This window comes from Sander vitreus, chromosome 8, assembly GCF_031162955.1.
Source record: "Sander vitreus isolate 19-12246 chromosome 8, sanVit1, whole genome shotgun sequence".
NCBI classification, from domain to species: domain Eukaryota; kingdom Metazoa; phylum Chordata; class Actinopteri; order Perciformes; family Percidae; genus Sander; species Sander vitreus.
The window spans coordinates 14,894,911-14,915,089 of record NC_135862.1 but is presented as its reverse complement, the minus strand read 5'-3'; the positions used below and the strand labels follow the sequence as shown (position 1 = coordinate 14,915,089).

Sequence of the window (20,179 nt, the reverse complement as noted above, 5' to 3'; positions counted from 1 at the left end):
TTTATCTGCTCACATTTGCACTACCCTAAAATGTATTTTTACATCAATCACTAGTCTGTTTCACTTCTCTGGCTCATTCAAAATTCAGCAGTTATGCGTTTAATGGATTCAAACATCACTTGAGTTCTGCCCTTTTTCTCTGGTTACCTGTGAAGGATTGATCTGAAGATTTCACCTATTACTTTTACAAGAACAGTGAGGTCTGGCCCCGAGCTATACTGCAGAGCTTAAAGCCCCCTGTGAGATAGCCTGCAGCCTCACATTCTCCTTCTGGCTGTTGCAAATGTTTCCGTACTTGAGACAAAAGATGACCAAGCTATCGCTTTGAACTTAGGAGGGACCTGCTTGAGGATGTTTGGCAGCCACATTTAGCATCGTCTCTTAAATAACTTGAAAATTATTTGGATCGCTCCTGGTTTCAGAAGATAGTTATTTGTTTCGAATGTTGCTCTACAGTATACAAAAGCTCCAAAGTCAAAATAACAAGTGCACTTCCTTGTAATTAATCTGTAAGACAAGGCCCATTATGCCTTGGGCCGCTAGGCGGCAGGGAGTTTTAAAAGCAACACAGCACAGGGAGAATTTGAAAGTCGACCGAAAGATGTACAAGAGAGCAGAAGGGGAAGAAGGAGGTGAAAAACCTCTGTTGACACCTGATCTGTATGATAATCTGATCTGTGTATGATGGCTCAGAGTTTGAAAGGCACTTTGTCCAATTAGAAGTGTGCATCAAATTTCCACCTGCCCCTGACAGAGATGAAGTGGCTCTTTCAGAAGACACTGTGGCACTGAGCCAGCAAAGAGAGCCCAAACACCGCAAGTGGAGCAAGCAGAAATTAATGAGCATCACAAGTCACACTTGTTTAACACAAGATGACATGGAATGAATATTCCCTCAGTTAAACTACATCATACTATATTTCAATTACTAAAAACCTCAACAAAGGCTAAAAGGAAAAAGTTTATAAACATTAGATGTCATTTAGCTGTTGCTTTTATCCAAAGTGACTTACAATTGATATATATGTCAGAGGCTGCATGCCTCTGGAGCAACAATGGGTTAAGTGTCTTGCTCAGGGATAAAGAGAGAATAAGTTGATAAGGTATTGTGTCAACAGCAATTCAAAAAGGAGATATTTCTGAATTGATAAAGACTTTGATTTGTGTTGGATTTGGACTTTTATTTACCTGCCACTTCACCAAATTACTGTCCTTAACCTAACTTTAGTCAAAATATGTTTTAGTCATTCATAATGGCCAAGAACATTAAACAAAAAACAGTTAAAAGTGAAAAATAACTCACAGTTTTGTACGATAATATTTGACAACACTAAAAGCAACAGTAACTGTTCTGTGCTAAGTTCTTCATCAGTTGATAGTACAGTATATAAGGAACGTCTGCGCGACGTGCCACTATCAACATCGACCAAAGGCCTTCATCTTCCTATTTCTGTATGTCTATTTCTGTCTGTCACATAAAAATAGGCTTTTAACAACCCAGCATGGCGTTAATTATTGCCTCTTTAGTACTGCATTAGTAAAATAAAGCTGCAAATATTGATTGATCAGACAGCTGATATTTGTCAGTGAATGAGAGCAGGATTCGTGTACCATACATGGTGAAGAGTGACTCTTGTCTTTCAATCACTGTCAGAAAGCAGCACAGCAGCAGCAGCAGCAGCATTGCTGCATTGATTGAGCCCCATAGTGCCACACTCTGTCTTAGTACGCCTCCTAAAGCAATCAATCCACAGACACGCAAGAACCAAATATTCATTAGTGGCTTATTCATATTCAAAAGCTGCCTTTTGAAAGTAACAAAAGAGCAGAATTATGTTTGACAGGCACATTACAATGTATGAGGCATGACATCCCATTCTATGAGGCATGAACAATCGTGTTTATCTTCTATTATTTCATGAGTAGAAAAGTGTGTGCATTACTTTTGTCCGCCAGATGAGGATATCTGTATAAACAACTGGATCATCTAAAAAAGATTATAGTGTTACAATGGTACATTATGAAACAAATACACATGACTTCTTTAATTCTACACTCAGATGTGTTTAAAAGGACACAAAGGTCAGTAAAAATCTGTGTTTGGACAACACACAGACTAGTGTGAGATGTTTCAATAAGAAGAAGCTAATAGTTTCACACAGAGTGATTCAACATGATTAATACTTATGGGTATTGTTTAAGTACTCCAGCCCATTGGCCCTCTGTAACTGGCAAAAAAAGAGAGACGGGCTGCTATGTTAATAATTAGTTGGTTCTGCGCTCAAAAAAATTCTGTCCAACCTCACCAGATTTTAATCAAAGGATGAAAATAGTAGCTGATTGTAATCGGCACTCAGAAGTCACCAGGGGTGTTTGAAGAGCCCGTCAAGCCTGAGAGTGGAGCTAATTCGATTAAGTGGTGGCAGTACCTGGAGGGGACGGATCTGTATCTCTCCCTTTTTTATTTATGAGATTAAGTCACGCTTGTTATTCCAATATAAATAATCAAGCCAACAGAAATGACACTGATTTTCAAGTCGTTTTATCTCCCTTGTCTCTTCAAAAGTTTTTTGTTTATTTCAGGTGACAAATAAACTTTGTTGAGTAATACTCCAGCAGTACCGCTGTAACGGAAATCTCGGCGAAGGATGTGATATGGATGCCTCGCCTTCCTCAGTATTATTACCTTACCCCATGTGATAGGACCAAAAGGAAAATCAAAGTATAGGCACTAGTAAAAGATATTCTGCTCATGCAACTATATTATTTATAATATTTGTTCAATTTGAAGATGGATTTGTGCAAATGAAAAACAAACACTTCACATGTGGTGAAATAATGATGCAGAGACTAATGATGCCAGACTGATCTGCTTGAAACATGACCAATTTCTGAGTCCACCTTTTCAAGTCTATTCTACTTACAAGTAATACAACCTGAGAATACATGATGTGCAGACATTGTTAAGTTACATTATTAAAACCAACCAAAAGAGAAAGCACATGGGTTTTTCTGCCTTGTTACTGTTCTATATCTATACTAGACAGCTACAACACATATTGCATATGCAACACATATTTCCATTTTCATCTTAGCCTAATGTCAAACTCCACCACTCGACAGTCCTTCAAACAGAGCTGCCGTGAGGGCCATTTAGCCTTCAGAAAGCAAGATAAATAATGGTTAAGAGGCTCTTGAGGTGTGCTGTTTGACTAACATACTTCAGATTTTACAACGTTACCTCTTCCTGTTTTAAAGCGTGCACATGCACATAATGTCTGGGACTCTAAGTGTGCAGACACTCTTGGCTTTATGTTCACATGACTCGAAGCAGCATGAATGCATGTGTCCAGTATTTCTTTATTCACACGAATGATGGTTTCAGAGATACTGCTGGTCAAAGTTCCTGAGTGCTGGGCATTTCGGTGTGAGGGGTTTACCTACCTGCTCGGAAGCTTTACACCCTCCAGAGATGTGAAAGGCTTGGCCTTAGATGTGACATAAGAATTCCTCTGAGTGATCCTTTAGACCCATCTCACCACCTCTTTCCCTCCAGGCCTCTTCTAAGGGGGCCCATTTCACATCAGAGAGGCACAGAGCAGCACAGAGCCAAGCAGCACCAGTACTTAGGTCACAGTGTACCACATTAAATTTAGACTCCTTTAACGCCCTCCAATAATGCATCTGGAGTATTTCCGGTCATTACTATTCAGACTTTTCTATCTAAGATACAGCTTCTGTAAATGGGCCATAGATCTGAGCCGTCATTCACCACTGGAGATTTCACATCAAATCTGGTGTCTGTCACTAGTTGAAACTACCTCGCCAGCCCCAGTTAAGCCGCTGGTGATTCAAACTCCAAAATAAACTGTCCCACAAGAATAAAACTTTCAGATTTGGTCTAGGGTAAGTTTGACTTTTCTAAACTTAAAAAAAAAATGAATATAGCCTATTAGGGCTTGCATTGCATTACTTTCATTATACGCCGGATACATTTAAAAACTGACTTACAGGTTACCAAAAATTGCAGCTACACTAGAACATTTGTGCTATGCATTCTTGTAGTTGTGTTTTACTTTTTCAAACCTTTTCGTTCTGCATCTACAGTGTGTATCCTGAGCTGTGTAATGAACTGTTTTGTATTATGCCAGCACCAATTAACAACTTGTGCAACCATTGCACTTTGTGCTGATTGAAAGCACATGGACTCTCACATGGGTTTTCTGCATTATATTACTGTAGGTGCCACAAAATATCGAAGATGGAAATTTGACATGTATTGTATATATATTTCAGCATGGGAAACTTTGAAGCTATTGGCCCAGATGTTTAGGCTTATGAAGAGAATCAGGGTGTTCAAGTGTTGGACTCGCTAGTGGAGCTCAAAACATTCAAATGTCTGCTATTTAAATATATAAACAGTGTTTCCGTTACACACACTTTGCAGCAGCGGCCTGCCAACCAAATAAACAACAGTGCGAGTACAGCATTTTCTCCTTAGGCAGAGTGACAAACAGGGAAAAAAGCCTAGAAGGCTGCATTACGATTAAAACCATGCTCCACGGGTTTATCAGACCACAAATGAGACAAGTATTAGCTAGCTACTGCACCCCGCGGTCACTCTGCCTCACTCTCATGGGTGATTTTAGACCCTTTTTAGGGGGGCTCAAGCCCCCCTAAATTTCATCTCAGCCCCCCTAAAAATTATAAAACTAAAAAAACTTTTCTTTTTTTTTTTTTATCAATTTTTGTGCTTTAAGTTAGAGCTTGTGAACTTGTCTGTTAGTGACAGAGGACAAACAATTACAGATGCTATGCACCTGTAACCCAGTCAAGGAAAGGGTTAACAGAAATGTAGTTTGGGCCTATGGGAAATGGTTGTGCCAGATTTTCACCTTTGGCTGAGTCTCTGTGTAATCTGTCAGAGGGAGAGCAGGAGACGGTTGTGAAGTTTAACGTCAGTAGTCCCCAGAGAAGAAATTGGTCATTTCATGGCGCAGATTAGAACCCAAATTGAAACGTAAGCAACTAAAGGCAAGGCACTGTATCCATGTCACATTCTCATTAGGGGCTGAGCCCCCCTAAAGGTCCTAGAATCACCCCTGGGAGACTACTTCGCCGGGAGGAGAGCTGGCGGCAGCTCCAGAGATGGACCTTCAGTTAGCACCTGTAGCAACTCGCGTTCAGCCAGTGCAAACCACAGCACCGGGGTCGCAGCGGGCTGGTGGCCAGCGGCAGCACTGGGTCCAACTTGTGTAACGGCAGCAACAGAAAATTTGCTAATCCGACAGTGAGTGGGGGTGGTCCGGGATCAGCAAACTTTCTGTTAAGCCTAACCGTAACCTTTTACCCCCAATGATGAAAGAAATCATAGAGGAAACACTGTACTGTATAAAGCACCAAAAATATTTAGTTTAAATATGTCCCATAAAACGCCTTTGTGTGTGTAATTGTCTTGCAAAATTGTACGTAGTTCCTAAAATCAGGAGGGACTTAACTTAAATATTTGAATATAATGAGTTGAAAAGTAAATTTGAGCCATTTATATCACAACCAAGACACTTTAGGAAATTCAAACCAAGTTTCTGTAAAGAGAGACACCCAAACACGCCTCTCTGACCTGTAGCTCATACTAGTTAGTGTTATTACAAAGGTAAACTTTAAAATCAAAGATCAGTTTGTTATATACACACACGATGCAGCAGCATGAAACTTTTTAAAACTTTACAGGATATTAATTAGATTGATATAAAAATAATGCATAACCACATTTTTGAAATATGACAATAGATAAACAATCCAGCAAAGGGAAAGAAAAAGAGACGAGGGATTTTTTATTTCATGGGACCTAAAAAGTAATGAGCAATGTACAGCACAAATAAGTAGGACAATTTAAGCCAAGACAATATTTAAATACTTTTTTACATTCTGTTGTTATTTTGAACTGACAAGAGAAAAAGAGCCACGTACCTGAAATGATAAAATCTCAATCAGTGCTTATTTAACTACTAATCCTGTTATGTTGACATTCACAGGTACATCCTCTTCCAGATAACCATGCCGCTCAAATGTAATTTGACCTTTGAAGCTCATAAAAACAAAAGACCTTTTTTTTCCAAAGGTAGTGGTGCCAAAGTCCAAACTAAGAGAAGCTCGCCGTTTATGTGACAGCTCAGTGCACAGTTGAAGAAATACAGTTTTTCTTATATACTATACTACTATACTGTTGGTTTTAAAACTTAAATGTTAATAGATTAAACACTGAGCTCTCACTTCAGAGCTGATTATTAACATTTTACAGTATTAACAGTCTGACAGGTACCAATAAAAGAGCTCATGATATCATCACCTCACCCACATTTAAGAATTGAAAACACAGAAGGACTGAAACTCGATATTATATTACAGGCAGCCAGCCAGAAAAAAAGAGACACCTAATGGAGTTCCTCTCCTGGATCGGCCCGAGCTGAAGGCTCAGTTATAAGCCTATACCTCTATCTTTGTGCTCTCCAGCGGGCAGAGAGCCCTAATTCATTGAATCTGAGAATGCCACAGCCTCAATAATGTTGCTGTCCGCTCGAGTGGCGTGCAAGCCCCATGCCAACTCCCGGTTTGCTGCGATTTTGTGTAAAACCTTTTATTTTTTTCTCAAAAGCCTCTGCGTCCCTGCACCTCATCCGTCTTGTGTCATCAACAACTGAATAAATGCTGCCACTCTAGCCGAGAGCTCTCATTTCGCTGCCCAAAAATAAAACTGTTGGATGAAAGTCTGGTTGCGTGCTCATTAAGAGAAGACTGAATGTTTTCATACTCTGCTGTTTTAGTTTGGACCAGCTACTAAAACTGCATTGTCAGGTAAGATTTGCTTCCTACAATGAAACATTCAAAACGGCAAAAAAGGATCTAAGAAAAGAGTATCAAAAACTTGTGGTGGAACAATCTCCAAAATGTTGTGACATAATAGGTTGAAAACTGGTATTTAGATAAAAAGAGATGCAATCTAGACATGACACTGAGGCAAGCTAATAAGCAAGACACACTAAGATTTCCCACTGTTGGAAACCACACTTCACCTGGTGACAACTTTCACAATGTTAAAGGCAACATGTATGTTTTTTTTGGTCTGTTATGAGTAGCAATCATTTCCACCTCTTTCTCCCTAACCAAGGAACATATAATCAGATGACTCATTGACACTGTAAATGACAACAACAAGCATTTGTGCAGCATAAGAAGACAAGCATAGTGTTCAGTGTCATTCAGTGCACTGCAGTACCCCACCACGCACATGTATTGTACCCACACACACACACTTTTAAAACAAACTAATACAAAGGATCCAGGACAGCACAGCTTCAGCTGTGCAGTTGTGAGGTCTCAAGCCTCTGCAGAGACCATGACCTCAAATAACCAAGCCATTAATATTGATTGTTACCAAATTTGCGAACCAAGGGATCTTGCAATAAAATAGCACCCTTTCTTCTTTCCAGTAATGATATCCACAGCCTCCAAGGCCTGTTCTCTGACCCACTCAAGTCTTACAGCAGTGCTTCTGCTGAAGTAAGCACTTTCTACTTAAAAAGGTATTAGCACTCAGGGTTAAAACAGTAAATGCTCTGCATGCAGGATAAGAAATGTGCATCCTCAGAAAGTCTAATACAGCTGGTGTAAAGAGGGAAACTGCGCTTGAGCAAGTGTCTGCCGCCTTTCAGATGTTGGTTTCTGGGGCTGGCCTGAAAAGCCTGAGCGTGGAGCTGTAATCCTAAAAAAAATGTCCATAACACTACTGTGAGCCATAAACATTTTTTTTTATCATTTTATTTTTTTTTAGTAGCCTAATCCTGCTGAACTGTACTGACGCAATAAACCAACTGCAGTTACTTCTTAATAGAACACTTGTACTTTTGCACCAGTGCTTTATTAAATAAAGCAATTAAGCCATAATTTCCTTATGAAAGCAAACTTTTCTTCTGCATGCTGAATGTTCTGAATAGTTCTACATAATCACATTTATAAATAATGTGCTTGTGAGCCCAGTGTCTTTTAAAACAAATATAAGCCAACTGTTGCAGTGCTCTAATGACTGTCTATTGTGGTCTATGGCTGAACCCAATAGATTATATGTAACTGTACATCAAAGCAACAGGTGGCAACTTCATGATTCTGCAAGCTAAGATAAAAAATGAATTGCCTGTTTCCTGTGTCTTTTAAGAAGCGGGCAGGTGTCCTGTATGACGGAATACACCGAGTGATAGGCTAATCCACACATGAGATATGAACTACACAGTTCGACATACCAGAATACATTAATTTAGGAGTTTAATAATATATAAGCACAACCCATTTCAGATATATGTTGACTTACACCAAGTTTTTTTTTAAAAGTTATAAAAACTTTTCTTCCAGCCTTCTGCTGCTAATGCTCTCTTACAATCATTCTTATTCTTTTGCACAAAGGTCAAAAATAAAGTTTCAGTGCAGGGAAACTCCTTTAAAGCTGCAGAGGTTGTCCCACTGAACATGTTTTTTTTTCACCCATTCAGCATTACATAAGAGACCGAAGGCGTTCTTTTTCCTGCCTTTCTCTTTCCCAGGCACTTTAATCCTGTGCATAAAAGGGTGGGGTGAATATAGGTCAGCAGGTTAGGAGTGTCTCAAAGTCAGACTTGCGAAAAAAGAAATCAATCCACCAAGCTTCCCAACTACCTGTCTATGCCCTGCGATTACATAAGTGCTCCGGCTGTGCCAACCCACAAAGTCACACAGTTTCCCTTCAGTGGTACATGTAAACCCGCTGAAGTGCAGTGATCAACCGTGTTTTTTTATGTGGAGTGGGGGGAACTATTGTACAAAGTGAAAAGATCTGCGATGATGATTGCTGCTCTTGCGCGCCTCTGTTTATGGCTAAACCTGTTACATAACCCGCTTACATTCCACATTCACCATATCACACTCTAAATATACCCTTGCGCACAGGAAGAGTGCGCACACAAAAACCACCGTGCATTGAATTAATTGTCATATGTACATCGCTTGCCTCGCTGCCATGCATATGCTTGTCAAGAATCAGCAGAGAAATCTGTATTTCTTTGAACTTGGATGAGCCCGGTTAGCCTGTGCTGGAGACAGCCGAAAGGGGGTGTGGTTAAATACTGTCTGTACTGTACAACATGGACGGGACGTGGTGGAGAAATCATGTAAAAATGAACTAGTCCTCAGCAGCAATACAGACAGACTTTTGACGGGCTAATTGACAATATAGGCCCGTTTAGTTTGTATTGTCTGATCATGTGGAGGTTTAGTCGCAAAATGCGTGCAGAGTGCTTCATGCTTGCAACAGTGTTTGAGAGCAGGCGCTTAACAAATTCCAGCTGCTGGGGCGTCTTTTTGCACACAGGAATAGCCTAAAATCTGTTAGCTGGAGATATAATAATCCAGGCAGACGGCGCAGTGTGCTGTATCAGGAATGGTGGAGGATACGTCCCTACAAAGGGGAACGGGACTGATCGATAAACTAGCCCACAGTTTGCAAAAGTTCACTTTTAACACTTTGACGATATAGCGTTTGAGCGGACAGGTTGTCCCATTTTGGCATGAAGAGATATCCTGTTGGTCATTTTTTGAAGTTGTAATTGATTCATCTTGCAGTCAGAGTAAATGTGACATCTGTGACCGTATCACCCCCCTATGATTTGAGCTGTCAGTAGAGCCTGAAAACAGCAACACACACCGAGGCACCAATTACAAGCGAGCGGGTAAAAGCCGCGGTGATACTAAATAAAAAGCCATGTCTCTGTGGTCGGGTGAATTTAGACAGTCTGCAGTTATGTATGGGGAAGCGGTTTAGGCTAATTCATTTTGAAGTTTGATTTAAAAAAAAAAAAAAATCCGCCATCGGTCTTTTATTTCTCACACAGTAAAACGCGAAACACGGTCCGCTTACCTCTGTTGGTGCTTGAACAGGTCTGCCTTCGAACCGGGGCTGGATGGTCCGCTTTCCGGAGCGTCTCCAGGTTTACCGGGGTTTCCCTGACCGGGGTAGCCGGCTCCGAGGCGCTGTTGCCCGGGTCGCTCGCTGGATCTGGAGGGGACTCCATGTTGAATTTCAGATTTGCTGTTTAACTACTGCTAGTACTTAAAACTAATTCTATGCGATCTGTGAGCTCCGACACTACGTCTTGCTATCTAATTTAGAGTAGAAGTAAGAAATGAGAAATGCGAGTGTGTCTGGAGGTGGGTGTGTAGGTTTGATTGTCCACTAGCAGCGCTAGTGAGAGCTCCAGTCATGCACCCTGAAAAGGGAGAGGTTGTCAATAGCCGAAGAATAGATGTAGGCCTGAAAGTAATCCATGCAGATCGACCCTGCGCAGTTTTGCATGGACATGGAACTATTTTATTACTGTTTCACCTTGCTCAGCAGTTTTTTACATCTGTGTATTATCATACTTACAAGTTTGGCACATTGTGATAATAATATAGGCTATAGGCTGCTGCTAATTTGAAACTGAAAACTGGCCAAAATTGTCAAAATACATCATAATGACGTGCATTTTCATCATCTTGTGATCTAAAAGCTATTGAACTGAAAATAACGAATATCATTAATATGAAAACTGCAGCTCTTGTGGTTGTTATTTTTGCTTTAATCACAATCTGCAAATTGCTCCCAGCTAAATATGGCCACTATCATCCACATCATCATATTCCATTCTCAATAGGCTACACAATAGCGTCTCTATTTGCAAGTTCACAGTCAAAAGCTGCGGAGCTAACGTTACAGACATTATTTAGGCTACTGCTACATCATTCATTGTGTATTCCTGGCTGCAGCCAGCTGCACGCTGCTCCTGACCATAAAACAACTTTCATGACTGATAATTCAAACAAGGATAGCCCGAGCGTTCTTCATTATTTTCATCATCATCACCACCACCCTTATCATCATCATCATCATCATCATCATCATCATCATCATCATCATCTCGACCGTTCTGTGGGAGGAGCGGACTGCATCTCTGAGTAGTCTGCTAGAGCTGATGAAAGGACTCTTCCCGTTACTCTCACAATAACCTGAGTGTCTCCGCTCTGCTCTGATAAAAGTTGAGATTGACAGCAGTTTGGAGAAAATAGGCTTTAAGATGCAGTGCTGCGTACAGCTGGCATCGAACGTCACTCTGGCAACCGGCATGCATGCACCGCTTGTTGCGCAACAATTCAAACACCATGCTTTCTGCATGTGATCAGCGGGCAAGCTGCGAGGCGGAACCCCGCCTCTTAAAAGCGGTGCACGTGGACTTTGACATGGGCCTGCCCTCTCACTACAGAGCCAGACTGCTAATAGACAAGTCAATGATAAAAAAAAAGCACTATGCCAAACACTAATGAACCTATGAATTGATCAAATCATAGAAGGAGTATCTCTTTAAACACTATACAGCTGTTAAAAAATAAACGTGATTGTATATTAATATTGATTAGGCTGACATGACAAGGTCTTTTCTACATGGTATTATTGTCTTTATGAATATTGCCATCATTTACATAACAGCTTGATGATCACATTTGATTAAAAATAGTATGTCTGCCTTTACACATAAGCAAAGTTAATTCAATAGGTTTTAAAATACAGAAAATATACACTATCTTTTTTCAGCTACCTATTTTCAAGTTCATGTAGTGTTTGCACCTAAAGTTATATTATACAATGCTATCATGCGTTACCATCCTGCTGCTTTCTTTTATAAATAAAGATCACTGACATTAACAGCATAAAAATGACAAATAGGTTTCTGTCATAAGCTAAACACGACCAAAACAATACACATACACAACAATGTATTTGACTGCATCCACATCCATTAGCTGTGGTAGACGACTACAATATGCTGTCAATTGGTAAAAATGAAAGTAATGTACTTTAAGTGTCTTACATTCAGTCTCCTCTGCTTAGTGTCAGATTTTTGTTCAGCTTTTGTAACCGGTGTCAACCTTTCATTTATTTGTTTGTTTTGAGGCACAACACTTCACACTTCACACTTCATTAGTCTAGTGACATCATTTAAAGGAAGGTAAATAGTGTCAAACATGGCAGTCAAACACAAGGTGAGACGCAGATCACAATGGTTTTACAATGCTATTGTCTAGTAATTAAGTCAACACATTTAAAAATCCCTGAGCCTGTGCAGGTGTGAAAAAATTAAAAAACCATGAAAAAAAAATAAAGTGGATCAATATAAAAATACAGAAATCACTAAATCCTACAAAGAGTAAGGTCAATATTTGAAGTTTGGACGAGTCACAGGGGAGGACTTTGGCAAAAAAGAATCTGTCTTCATGTTTCCTATGCGGCGATCCTTGCATGTAACTCACCAGCATGAGTATGATATAACTTTTGGAACTGTACTGCGCTGAAGGCCGACTTTTTGACAGAAAGCCAGAAGGAATCTCTCACTGCCAAGCGAAGAGGCCAAGTTCCATTAGATCTGCTCAGCTTTAGCTCCTCCAAATTTACCTGACATCCTGACCCATTGCAATTTGACCGTGTGAACCCTACTCTCACATTCCACGCCTGTTGCATGTTTTAGCATCCAAGACGAGAAACTTGAACTTGAGGGAAGTAAACACTCAGAATTTTACCACCTACAGAAATATGTGCAATATAAATATACAAACAAAAACACACATTCAGGCTAACACACTGCACTGTGTTTAAACCGAAAAGGATGCAACGACAAGTTTGATGCTGCCTTTTTAATTTTTGAGTTAAAATGAATTATGCTGATGTCCCATTGTTAAGCAGGGGAAGGATGTGGCGGATGTGAAGCGAGTAGAGTAAGCATGCCTGCCTGTGTTTTAAAAATGATTGATTAAGCTGACACCAGCTCAGGGGTGCAACACTGCTCTATTTTTCTCCCTCATTATGTAAGGCTATATTTCAAATCAGGAGTGCACTGGAGGAAGACACCAGACAGGACACCCTTCAAATAAAAAGTTTATCAGACAACAGCCAAGGAGACTGACGAGTTTCCCCTCCAATCTTGTCTTGGGAGCGGCGATAGAAAAGTGAGAAAAAAAAATGTGTTTGTTAAAAGCCGAGAAAATAACATTTGAGCAGTTTGGCAACAAGCACTGTATTCATGTTTGTATAGTTCATTTTGGAAAAATGTTAAAATCTAAATTCACAATCAGGCAGAGTATAAAAGGTTACATGTAGGCTATGTTTTTTTTTAAATAATGTTATTTTAATTAGAATTTAATTTAAAATATTTTAATGATAATTATTTATTTTCTGAAAAATAAATGTTCAGCTGTGTTTACAAAAATATTGCTCATAATTTAAAGCTGATAGAGCACTATGAAATTCCCTCTTCTTCTTCTACTGCACTAGTCTATTTAAACAGCATGAACAAAATATGAATTCTCAGAATGTCATTTTTTTCATGCGGACATGGTGACACATCTTTGTTGCCTTACAAATCGGACATCAGAACTCAAGCCCGGCAAACATGCCGTTCTTTGCATGCTAATGCAGAGCAGGGTGCCAGAGTGTAATGAAAGAGACATATTAATGGCCTTTAACTTATTCATGCGTCGGAAATGAAGAGGCACAGTCACATTTTGAAATGGTTGACAGAATAAAGAGCCAACATTGGGGAAATGATTGTATTTATGATTTCACTCTGACAGATGAAGGTATCAAGAGAGAGACAGAGTGACACATTTCTGACAGTTCAAAGTGTTAAATGGTGTGATGTATGGCAACATACTCGAGTACGGGGGCATCCCACTCTTATATATTTTCACTTTAAGAATCAGCACCTTACAAGTGCAGACCAAGGAGGCAGCTGAAAAGTCACTGCTGTTATTTCAGCACACATGTGAAGTACTGTATATTGTACAGTACCGTATACACATAAAGCATAACAATGACAACACTGAACTGTAGGATAGCTACTTATTAGATGGCTTCACACTGTTACGATTTTGGCAAAATACAGATTAATCCAGTGTTGCTTTACTCTGAGTGTTAAGCCTCTCCCTCAGAGACAGTGCTACCAATAGCACCACCTAGCAGCAGCTTGACCACAGTAACTCACTATGTCCACACTCAGCCTCAGGTTGCTAACACATTATGTCATATAACATCTTTGTATAAAGAGGAATTCATTTTCATACTAAATCATGAGTGCATTTAATGAACTTTTTAATGAAATAATGAAAAAAACGTTTTTTTAGGATCATATTAACAAACATGTAGGAAATAAGAGTGTAATTGGTGCCTCATCTGTTCTGCCTATCCCACATTGAAAGCTGCGATGACAACTGGGATTTACATTCTTGATAACAACTATTCCCTTCATGCAGTTAAATCATTTCAGTACTATCTGCACCCTGAGGATTAACTAAGGATATTTTTTAGGTAACAGACTATTGATATTTATTTTTCTTAAATAGTCTTTCTGCATCTATAGTTTAAGATGGGTATATTACACATGATATTCCAAAACACTGGACTGTGGAAAAAAAGGCAAAGAAATAAAGACTTGCGGGTTAGAGTGAACTATTTTCTGTCAGAGCCAGAATTGACTCATGGCATGTGCGTAGAGTTCATATGACTAGGGACCGGAATGATTTTCTCAGTTAAAAATCAGGAGGTGAAAAATGGCGTGGTTATTTGTGCCTGACAGAAGTTAAGAGCTTTTCCCTGAGGCCCGCTGCCTCCCTGCTGACCGCAAGGCAGTCTTCTCCTCCGGCATCCACTCACCTTGTGAGATCATACCTCTACACCGGCTGCTGGGATGGCACATCCTGCGACTCCACAACAACTCTACTGTCTCTGCATGTAGCATAAGGACTCTTTTTTTTTATTTGTGCTTACAAGTTTGTGTATCACTGTGTCTGTTTTTGTTTGTGTGCGAGATGTGTACAGAAGTTGAATTCTGAGGCGAAGCACAGAGGCAGGAAAATCAAGTGCAAGGTCAAGGTTTTATGCTTGTGTAATTAGTTGTGCGATTGCTGCCTGGTTCTAAGGCTTATCCGAGAATCATGTGTGGCATAAACAGGTCCCACAGGAAGAGATCAAAGCAGTGTCTGGGGATGAAGGATCTCGATTAGAGTTTATGTTTTAAAGGTTCAGAGGATAGAAAAATATTCCATAACCAGGACGGAATAGTTCATATGGTCCCATATGGACGTAGATGACTGAACGTGATGAGTTCACCTAGCACTACTGAAGAGTGGAGGATCCAGCCATTGTCCACTCTGCTTATTAATGAAATGGCCCAGAATAACAAATGTATGTGCATGTACAATCACTTGAAATCATTCTCATTGTATATCTAATTTCAGAATTATGACATCATGATACCCAAATGTGTTAAATAAATGCCATGTAAGGAGGCACAACATGGCATACATATGATAAAGCAAGTAGGCCCAGACATTACATTTTTAACATGACTAGTACAGCTCAAATATGTTTAGCTTGTTCCTTGATTTGGTGTCAATTATGATGCCAAATCAATGTAATTTGCAGATCTTACAGGACAACATTATTTTGACTCGTCAGTCAACAAAGCACCATGGTTGCCAGCCTATACTGCATGTGATGATGAAAACAAGACAGCGGCACACTGCCTGCCTGATCCTATCTGACAATCCTCGCCCATTCGACATCACTGTGCGGTCTCTGATGTTGGGCGGCTGCTAATTTAGCCTTTAGCTCCATGGTACCGTAAATCACAACACTCAGGAAGACAAATGTCAGAACACATGTTGCCAGACTGTGTCTTTGAGCAGAACATTCCTTTAATTGGGTGTGCAGGGACTGGGTCCAATCCCCAGCACCCTCTTCTTCCTCCTTCCTCACTCTCCCTCTCTCTTTGCCTCTCTCAACGTACTAACAAAAGGAAGAGAGATGAAAAAGACAGCGCCAACCCATCCCTACTTTGTGCCATTATAGAACAGACACACTAGGGGTAAAGAGGTAGGATGCTGAACATCAAGGAGAGCTTTATATAACTCTCTTTTTATTCGCCTTGTTTCATGTTTATTTTACTTCTTCAAGCTATCATGTCTGATTGACACTGCTCCCTGTCATAACAACCATTATTCATCGAACCAGCTTATGGAATACAGTGATAGCTTCTGGATATATTTGTCTGAGTTTAGGAAAATGTGTAAAGAATCAAAAATGCTCTCCAAAGTATGTTCGGTGTCATCTCATCATCAGTGTTATGATTCCACCCTTCCCCTTCCTCTGCTCACGCACACTCTGAACTTCAGCAGAGGGAATAGAGATCATAAAGAATAGATATTCAAAGGCTTTAACACAAAAAGACTTTCCTCAAAGCCTGCCTCTCTCTGGATCTGCTGGGCTAGGGAGGGTGAACTGTCCATGCAGAGAAATCACAGGGCTCAAGTCAAAAGAAGTCATTTTATTTCTTTTTAAACATATTGTTCACAATTTAGATAGCATTAGCTTCAGAGCAGCAAATGTTTATTTCATCATTTGCTACCAGATCTGAAAGTGTGTACAAATGTAAAAGTTACAATTTTGCCAAGTTTGAAGTTAAAATGCCTATTTATCATAACCCACACTGTGAAAACATATATTTAAAAAGAAAACTCTTTCAGAAAACTGAAATTGCTTCAGATCTAGTTACCACAAATCTAACTTGAATACGCCCCATGACCCAAGTTTAATTATCAGATATGTTTTCCTCTGAGCAATGCCTTCCCCAAAGCTGAATGATTTGTAAGAATATTTTTAATAATTTTGTATAATAATAATAATTATAATTAGGGCTGTACAAAATAACGTGTTAATTTCGATTAATTAATCTGAGAACAAATAACGCGTTAAAAAAATAACGCAGATTAATCCATTCCATATTGACGTTTGACCCGAAGCCATTCTAGCCACCATTGGACTGTAAAATGAAGGAGGGAGACGAGAATGTTCTGCCTGGATTATTAATTGGAACATTTACTTGTAAAAATCTTCTTCCTGCCAACCCTGGCTACCGAAATCTGGTGCCACTGATATGTCTGCGCTTCTCTCTGATGCTCTGAAACACAAACACCGCTGCACATGACGCTAGTAACACTATACTCGACAGCAGCTAACGTTAGCCTAACGCTAGCTAGTAGCTAGATTAAACACGGTTAAAATGCTGACAGCTAACGCTAAACGGTGTAAAGTGTGACTGTGTTTTACTGTAGAGGATTCAACACCGGTATGTAACAATCTGTAGCTGCCATCGGAGAAACAACACAGCCGGTGCGTTCAATGACACTGGTAAACTACAGTCTCGTGGTGCATTTGAAATTATTGTAAATGTCCTTTTCCCATCTGGTGGTTGTTTTTGTCGTTCAACAGCAATTTACTAGTGAAATAAGTTATTGTTATTGTTATACATTATTATTAAATCATTTAATTTTGACCATATGGCCTTAGCAATAAACAAGCCGTTCTTTAATGTCACCAACTGTTGTTTAGTACCCTTTTTTTTCTTTTCTTTTTTTACTTTCTTAAAAAGTATCGGTTCAGGCACCATTAATTATGTATGCGATTAATTTCGATTAATTAATCACAGAGTATGTAATTAATTAGATTAAATTTTTTAATCGATTGACAGATCTAATTATAATAATTCTGTATTTGTTCACTAAAAGTGTTCATTTAGTGGAATTATTTGTTCAGTGTGCATGGAGCTCGATGGGCTCTGTTTGAGTGTCAGGCCATGCAGATTACATGCTGTAAAAGTTAAATGGAGCTGTGATACCGCTGCAGGTAAAAGGAATTTGGAAAGCAAATTAGATATTTCATATACAGACGGATAGATGAAGCTGTTCTGAAAAGAAATCATAGCCATCTCATATCATCACTCTCTTCCAGCAAAACCTGCAACTGGAATATCTTATTGTCGCTACTGCGTGAGAAAAGAGGGCCTGAAAGGATATGCTACTCGCACTGATGTTAATGATTGATTGATTAAAAAACATTACAAATACCAGCCTTTCAGAACAAATATGTGGTCACTCAGACATAAAAACTCTCTTTTTCCAAAGCTTTCACAGAACTCCAAATGTAAACAATTAGAAATAACATAAAAACTCTGAGCCTCTAAAATGCAATGTTTTGATACATCTGTAGTACCAGCTATGTCATGTAAGTCATGTACAGTATGTCATCTATGTATGTCACAAAGCCCATAATATATAGTTTTGTACATAAATATGCTATATACAAATAAATATATTTAAAGGAGGGATTCATAGCCTGTTTTTGTTAGATTGTTGTAATATTCCACTGAATCTAGACTCTGTTAGCTTTATAGAAACAGTAGTCACTAGTGAAGGTAATGCAATTGGACCCACCGAATGCAGTTCTGAAGTCAAACTTATTTTATTGAATAAGAAAGCACTCATAGAATGGCGTAGGTGTGAATAGAATAGTGTGGTGTGTTTGGGGCACTTAAGGTTGGTCATTGGGTCACTAAAATCAATAGGTTTCGGTCTTTTTGGAGCATTAATGTGAATAAAAAAAGTCTGGGTCTGTATGAGTAGTATATTGTATATTTGTGTTGCCTGCAGTTCCATGCAGTTGAGCTTGATTTGTGTAGCAATATAAAAGGTATAGCCCAAATGATACTATTCAATGCATCCCTGCTTCTAAATGAACTCAAACATATTGGTACTTCTGTACTGCAGTTTCTTGTCACTTATCGGCAAGTTTCTGGTGCACTAGTTTCTTGTTAAATTATATTACTTTTATGTGAGAATACATGTACACATCACAGCATGTTTATTTACAATTAGGATTAGGTTAAATATTAAATATAAAGTAAATATTAGGTTTATTTATATACAAGTGTAATTCGCCGTGTAAACTATGATGACCTAGTCCAGGGGTCTTAGTGGTCAAAAGTGACTATTTATATTTGTTCATGTGGTGGAATCTGAACTATATTAAACACTCAAAATGAATCCTACAAGAACTGAAATTAATCGGATTATAATGTTAGTTTCAAACATGCAGGGTATCAGTGCTAATATGAAATTTGAACAAATACAAATAACCTTTCCTAAACCCAAGTGATAGCTCACATGTTTGCTGTGTTGCAAACCTTGAGCACTGCACTTATTTACTGCAATCAGCCGACATGTGATTCACATCATCTCTGTTTGTTTAGGCAAGGCCCTGCATAGCAGTGTGGAGCGATGGGCCATGAGCTGCACAGCACCACTCTAATGAGCAGAGCTGGACACAGACAAAGAGAGTCTGGACTCCATTCAGCATCTCTGCCCATTATCTGGCTCTGGTCCAATACACAGATATTCATTCCTGTTCCTTTTAGCGACTACGGTTTCAAGTGCATGACTCTGTCCACAAAAGGCTGTGCAAACTTTAAATCAATATGACATTTTCCGTGTAGTTGTTGTAATCTAGAGCGAGCACTGATTTACTTTTGTAAATTAATTTTTACCGTAGATATAACCATCTATCTAGACTTGAACTATTGATGATTCAGATGATTTGGATTCATATGCATTCCATTCAACCAGAGAGTAAAAACACTTGAAATGTAAAAAAAAAAAAATATTTGCAATGATTTTCAAATATTGTCCACATCCTTGATGAACACTATCAATACCATCATATCATTAAAGAGCAATCATCAGTACAATGTCACAATGACTGACAAACTATTACCTATTAATTATTATTTTTTTTTTTTATAAATAAGTCCTGCCTGAAGGAATGCAGACTTAAATTATTTTGTTTACATCTTTACAGGCTTCATGAATTGTTCACAATGTCTTCATTCTCTTTCAAATAGGTTTCTTTAGCTTAAAGTGTGACCAAAGTTGGAGTTTTTGAAACTATGTTTATGAAACAGTGTGGGTTGCTAAACGTCAGTCTCAAATTCACCAAGACTAAAATAGACAGCCTGTAAAGGAAATTACACAGAGACAACTGCCAAAGCTGTCGTTTCCCCCAAGGTTTGCTTAAGCCTGAATTGTTCACAGTAATGTTTGTCTTCAACAACAAAACAAGTCTCTTCTCTTTTTCCTAAGTGGGTTTTTTCCCCCAGCCAGACCCCGTAGTGAGCAGCAGGCACCTTTTATTGATCAACACAAAGTCCCAAATAAATGAGCGGAGAATGAGAGCTAT

The 20,179-nt window shown here is 39.1% G+C and overlaps 1 protein-coding gene across 1 annotated transcript in view; it reads right to left on the bottom strand.

Annotated features, from left to right (window-relative positions):
* roraa (RAR-related orphan receptor A, paralog a) overlaps nucleotides 1-10,259 on the bottom strand; it is a 187,677-nt gene extending 177,418 nt beyond the window's left edge. The window contains exon 1 of the mRNA XM_078256988.1: nucleotides 9,944-10,259. Within this exon, the coding sequence (XP_078113114.1) occupies nucleotides 9,944-10,097 (154 nt within the window). The 5' untranslated portion in view covers nucleotides 10,098-10,259. The remainder of the gene's footprint in view (nucleotides 1-9,943) is intronic.
* Nucleotides 10,260-20,179: the final 9,920 nt, after the last annotated feature.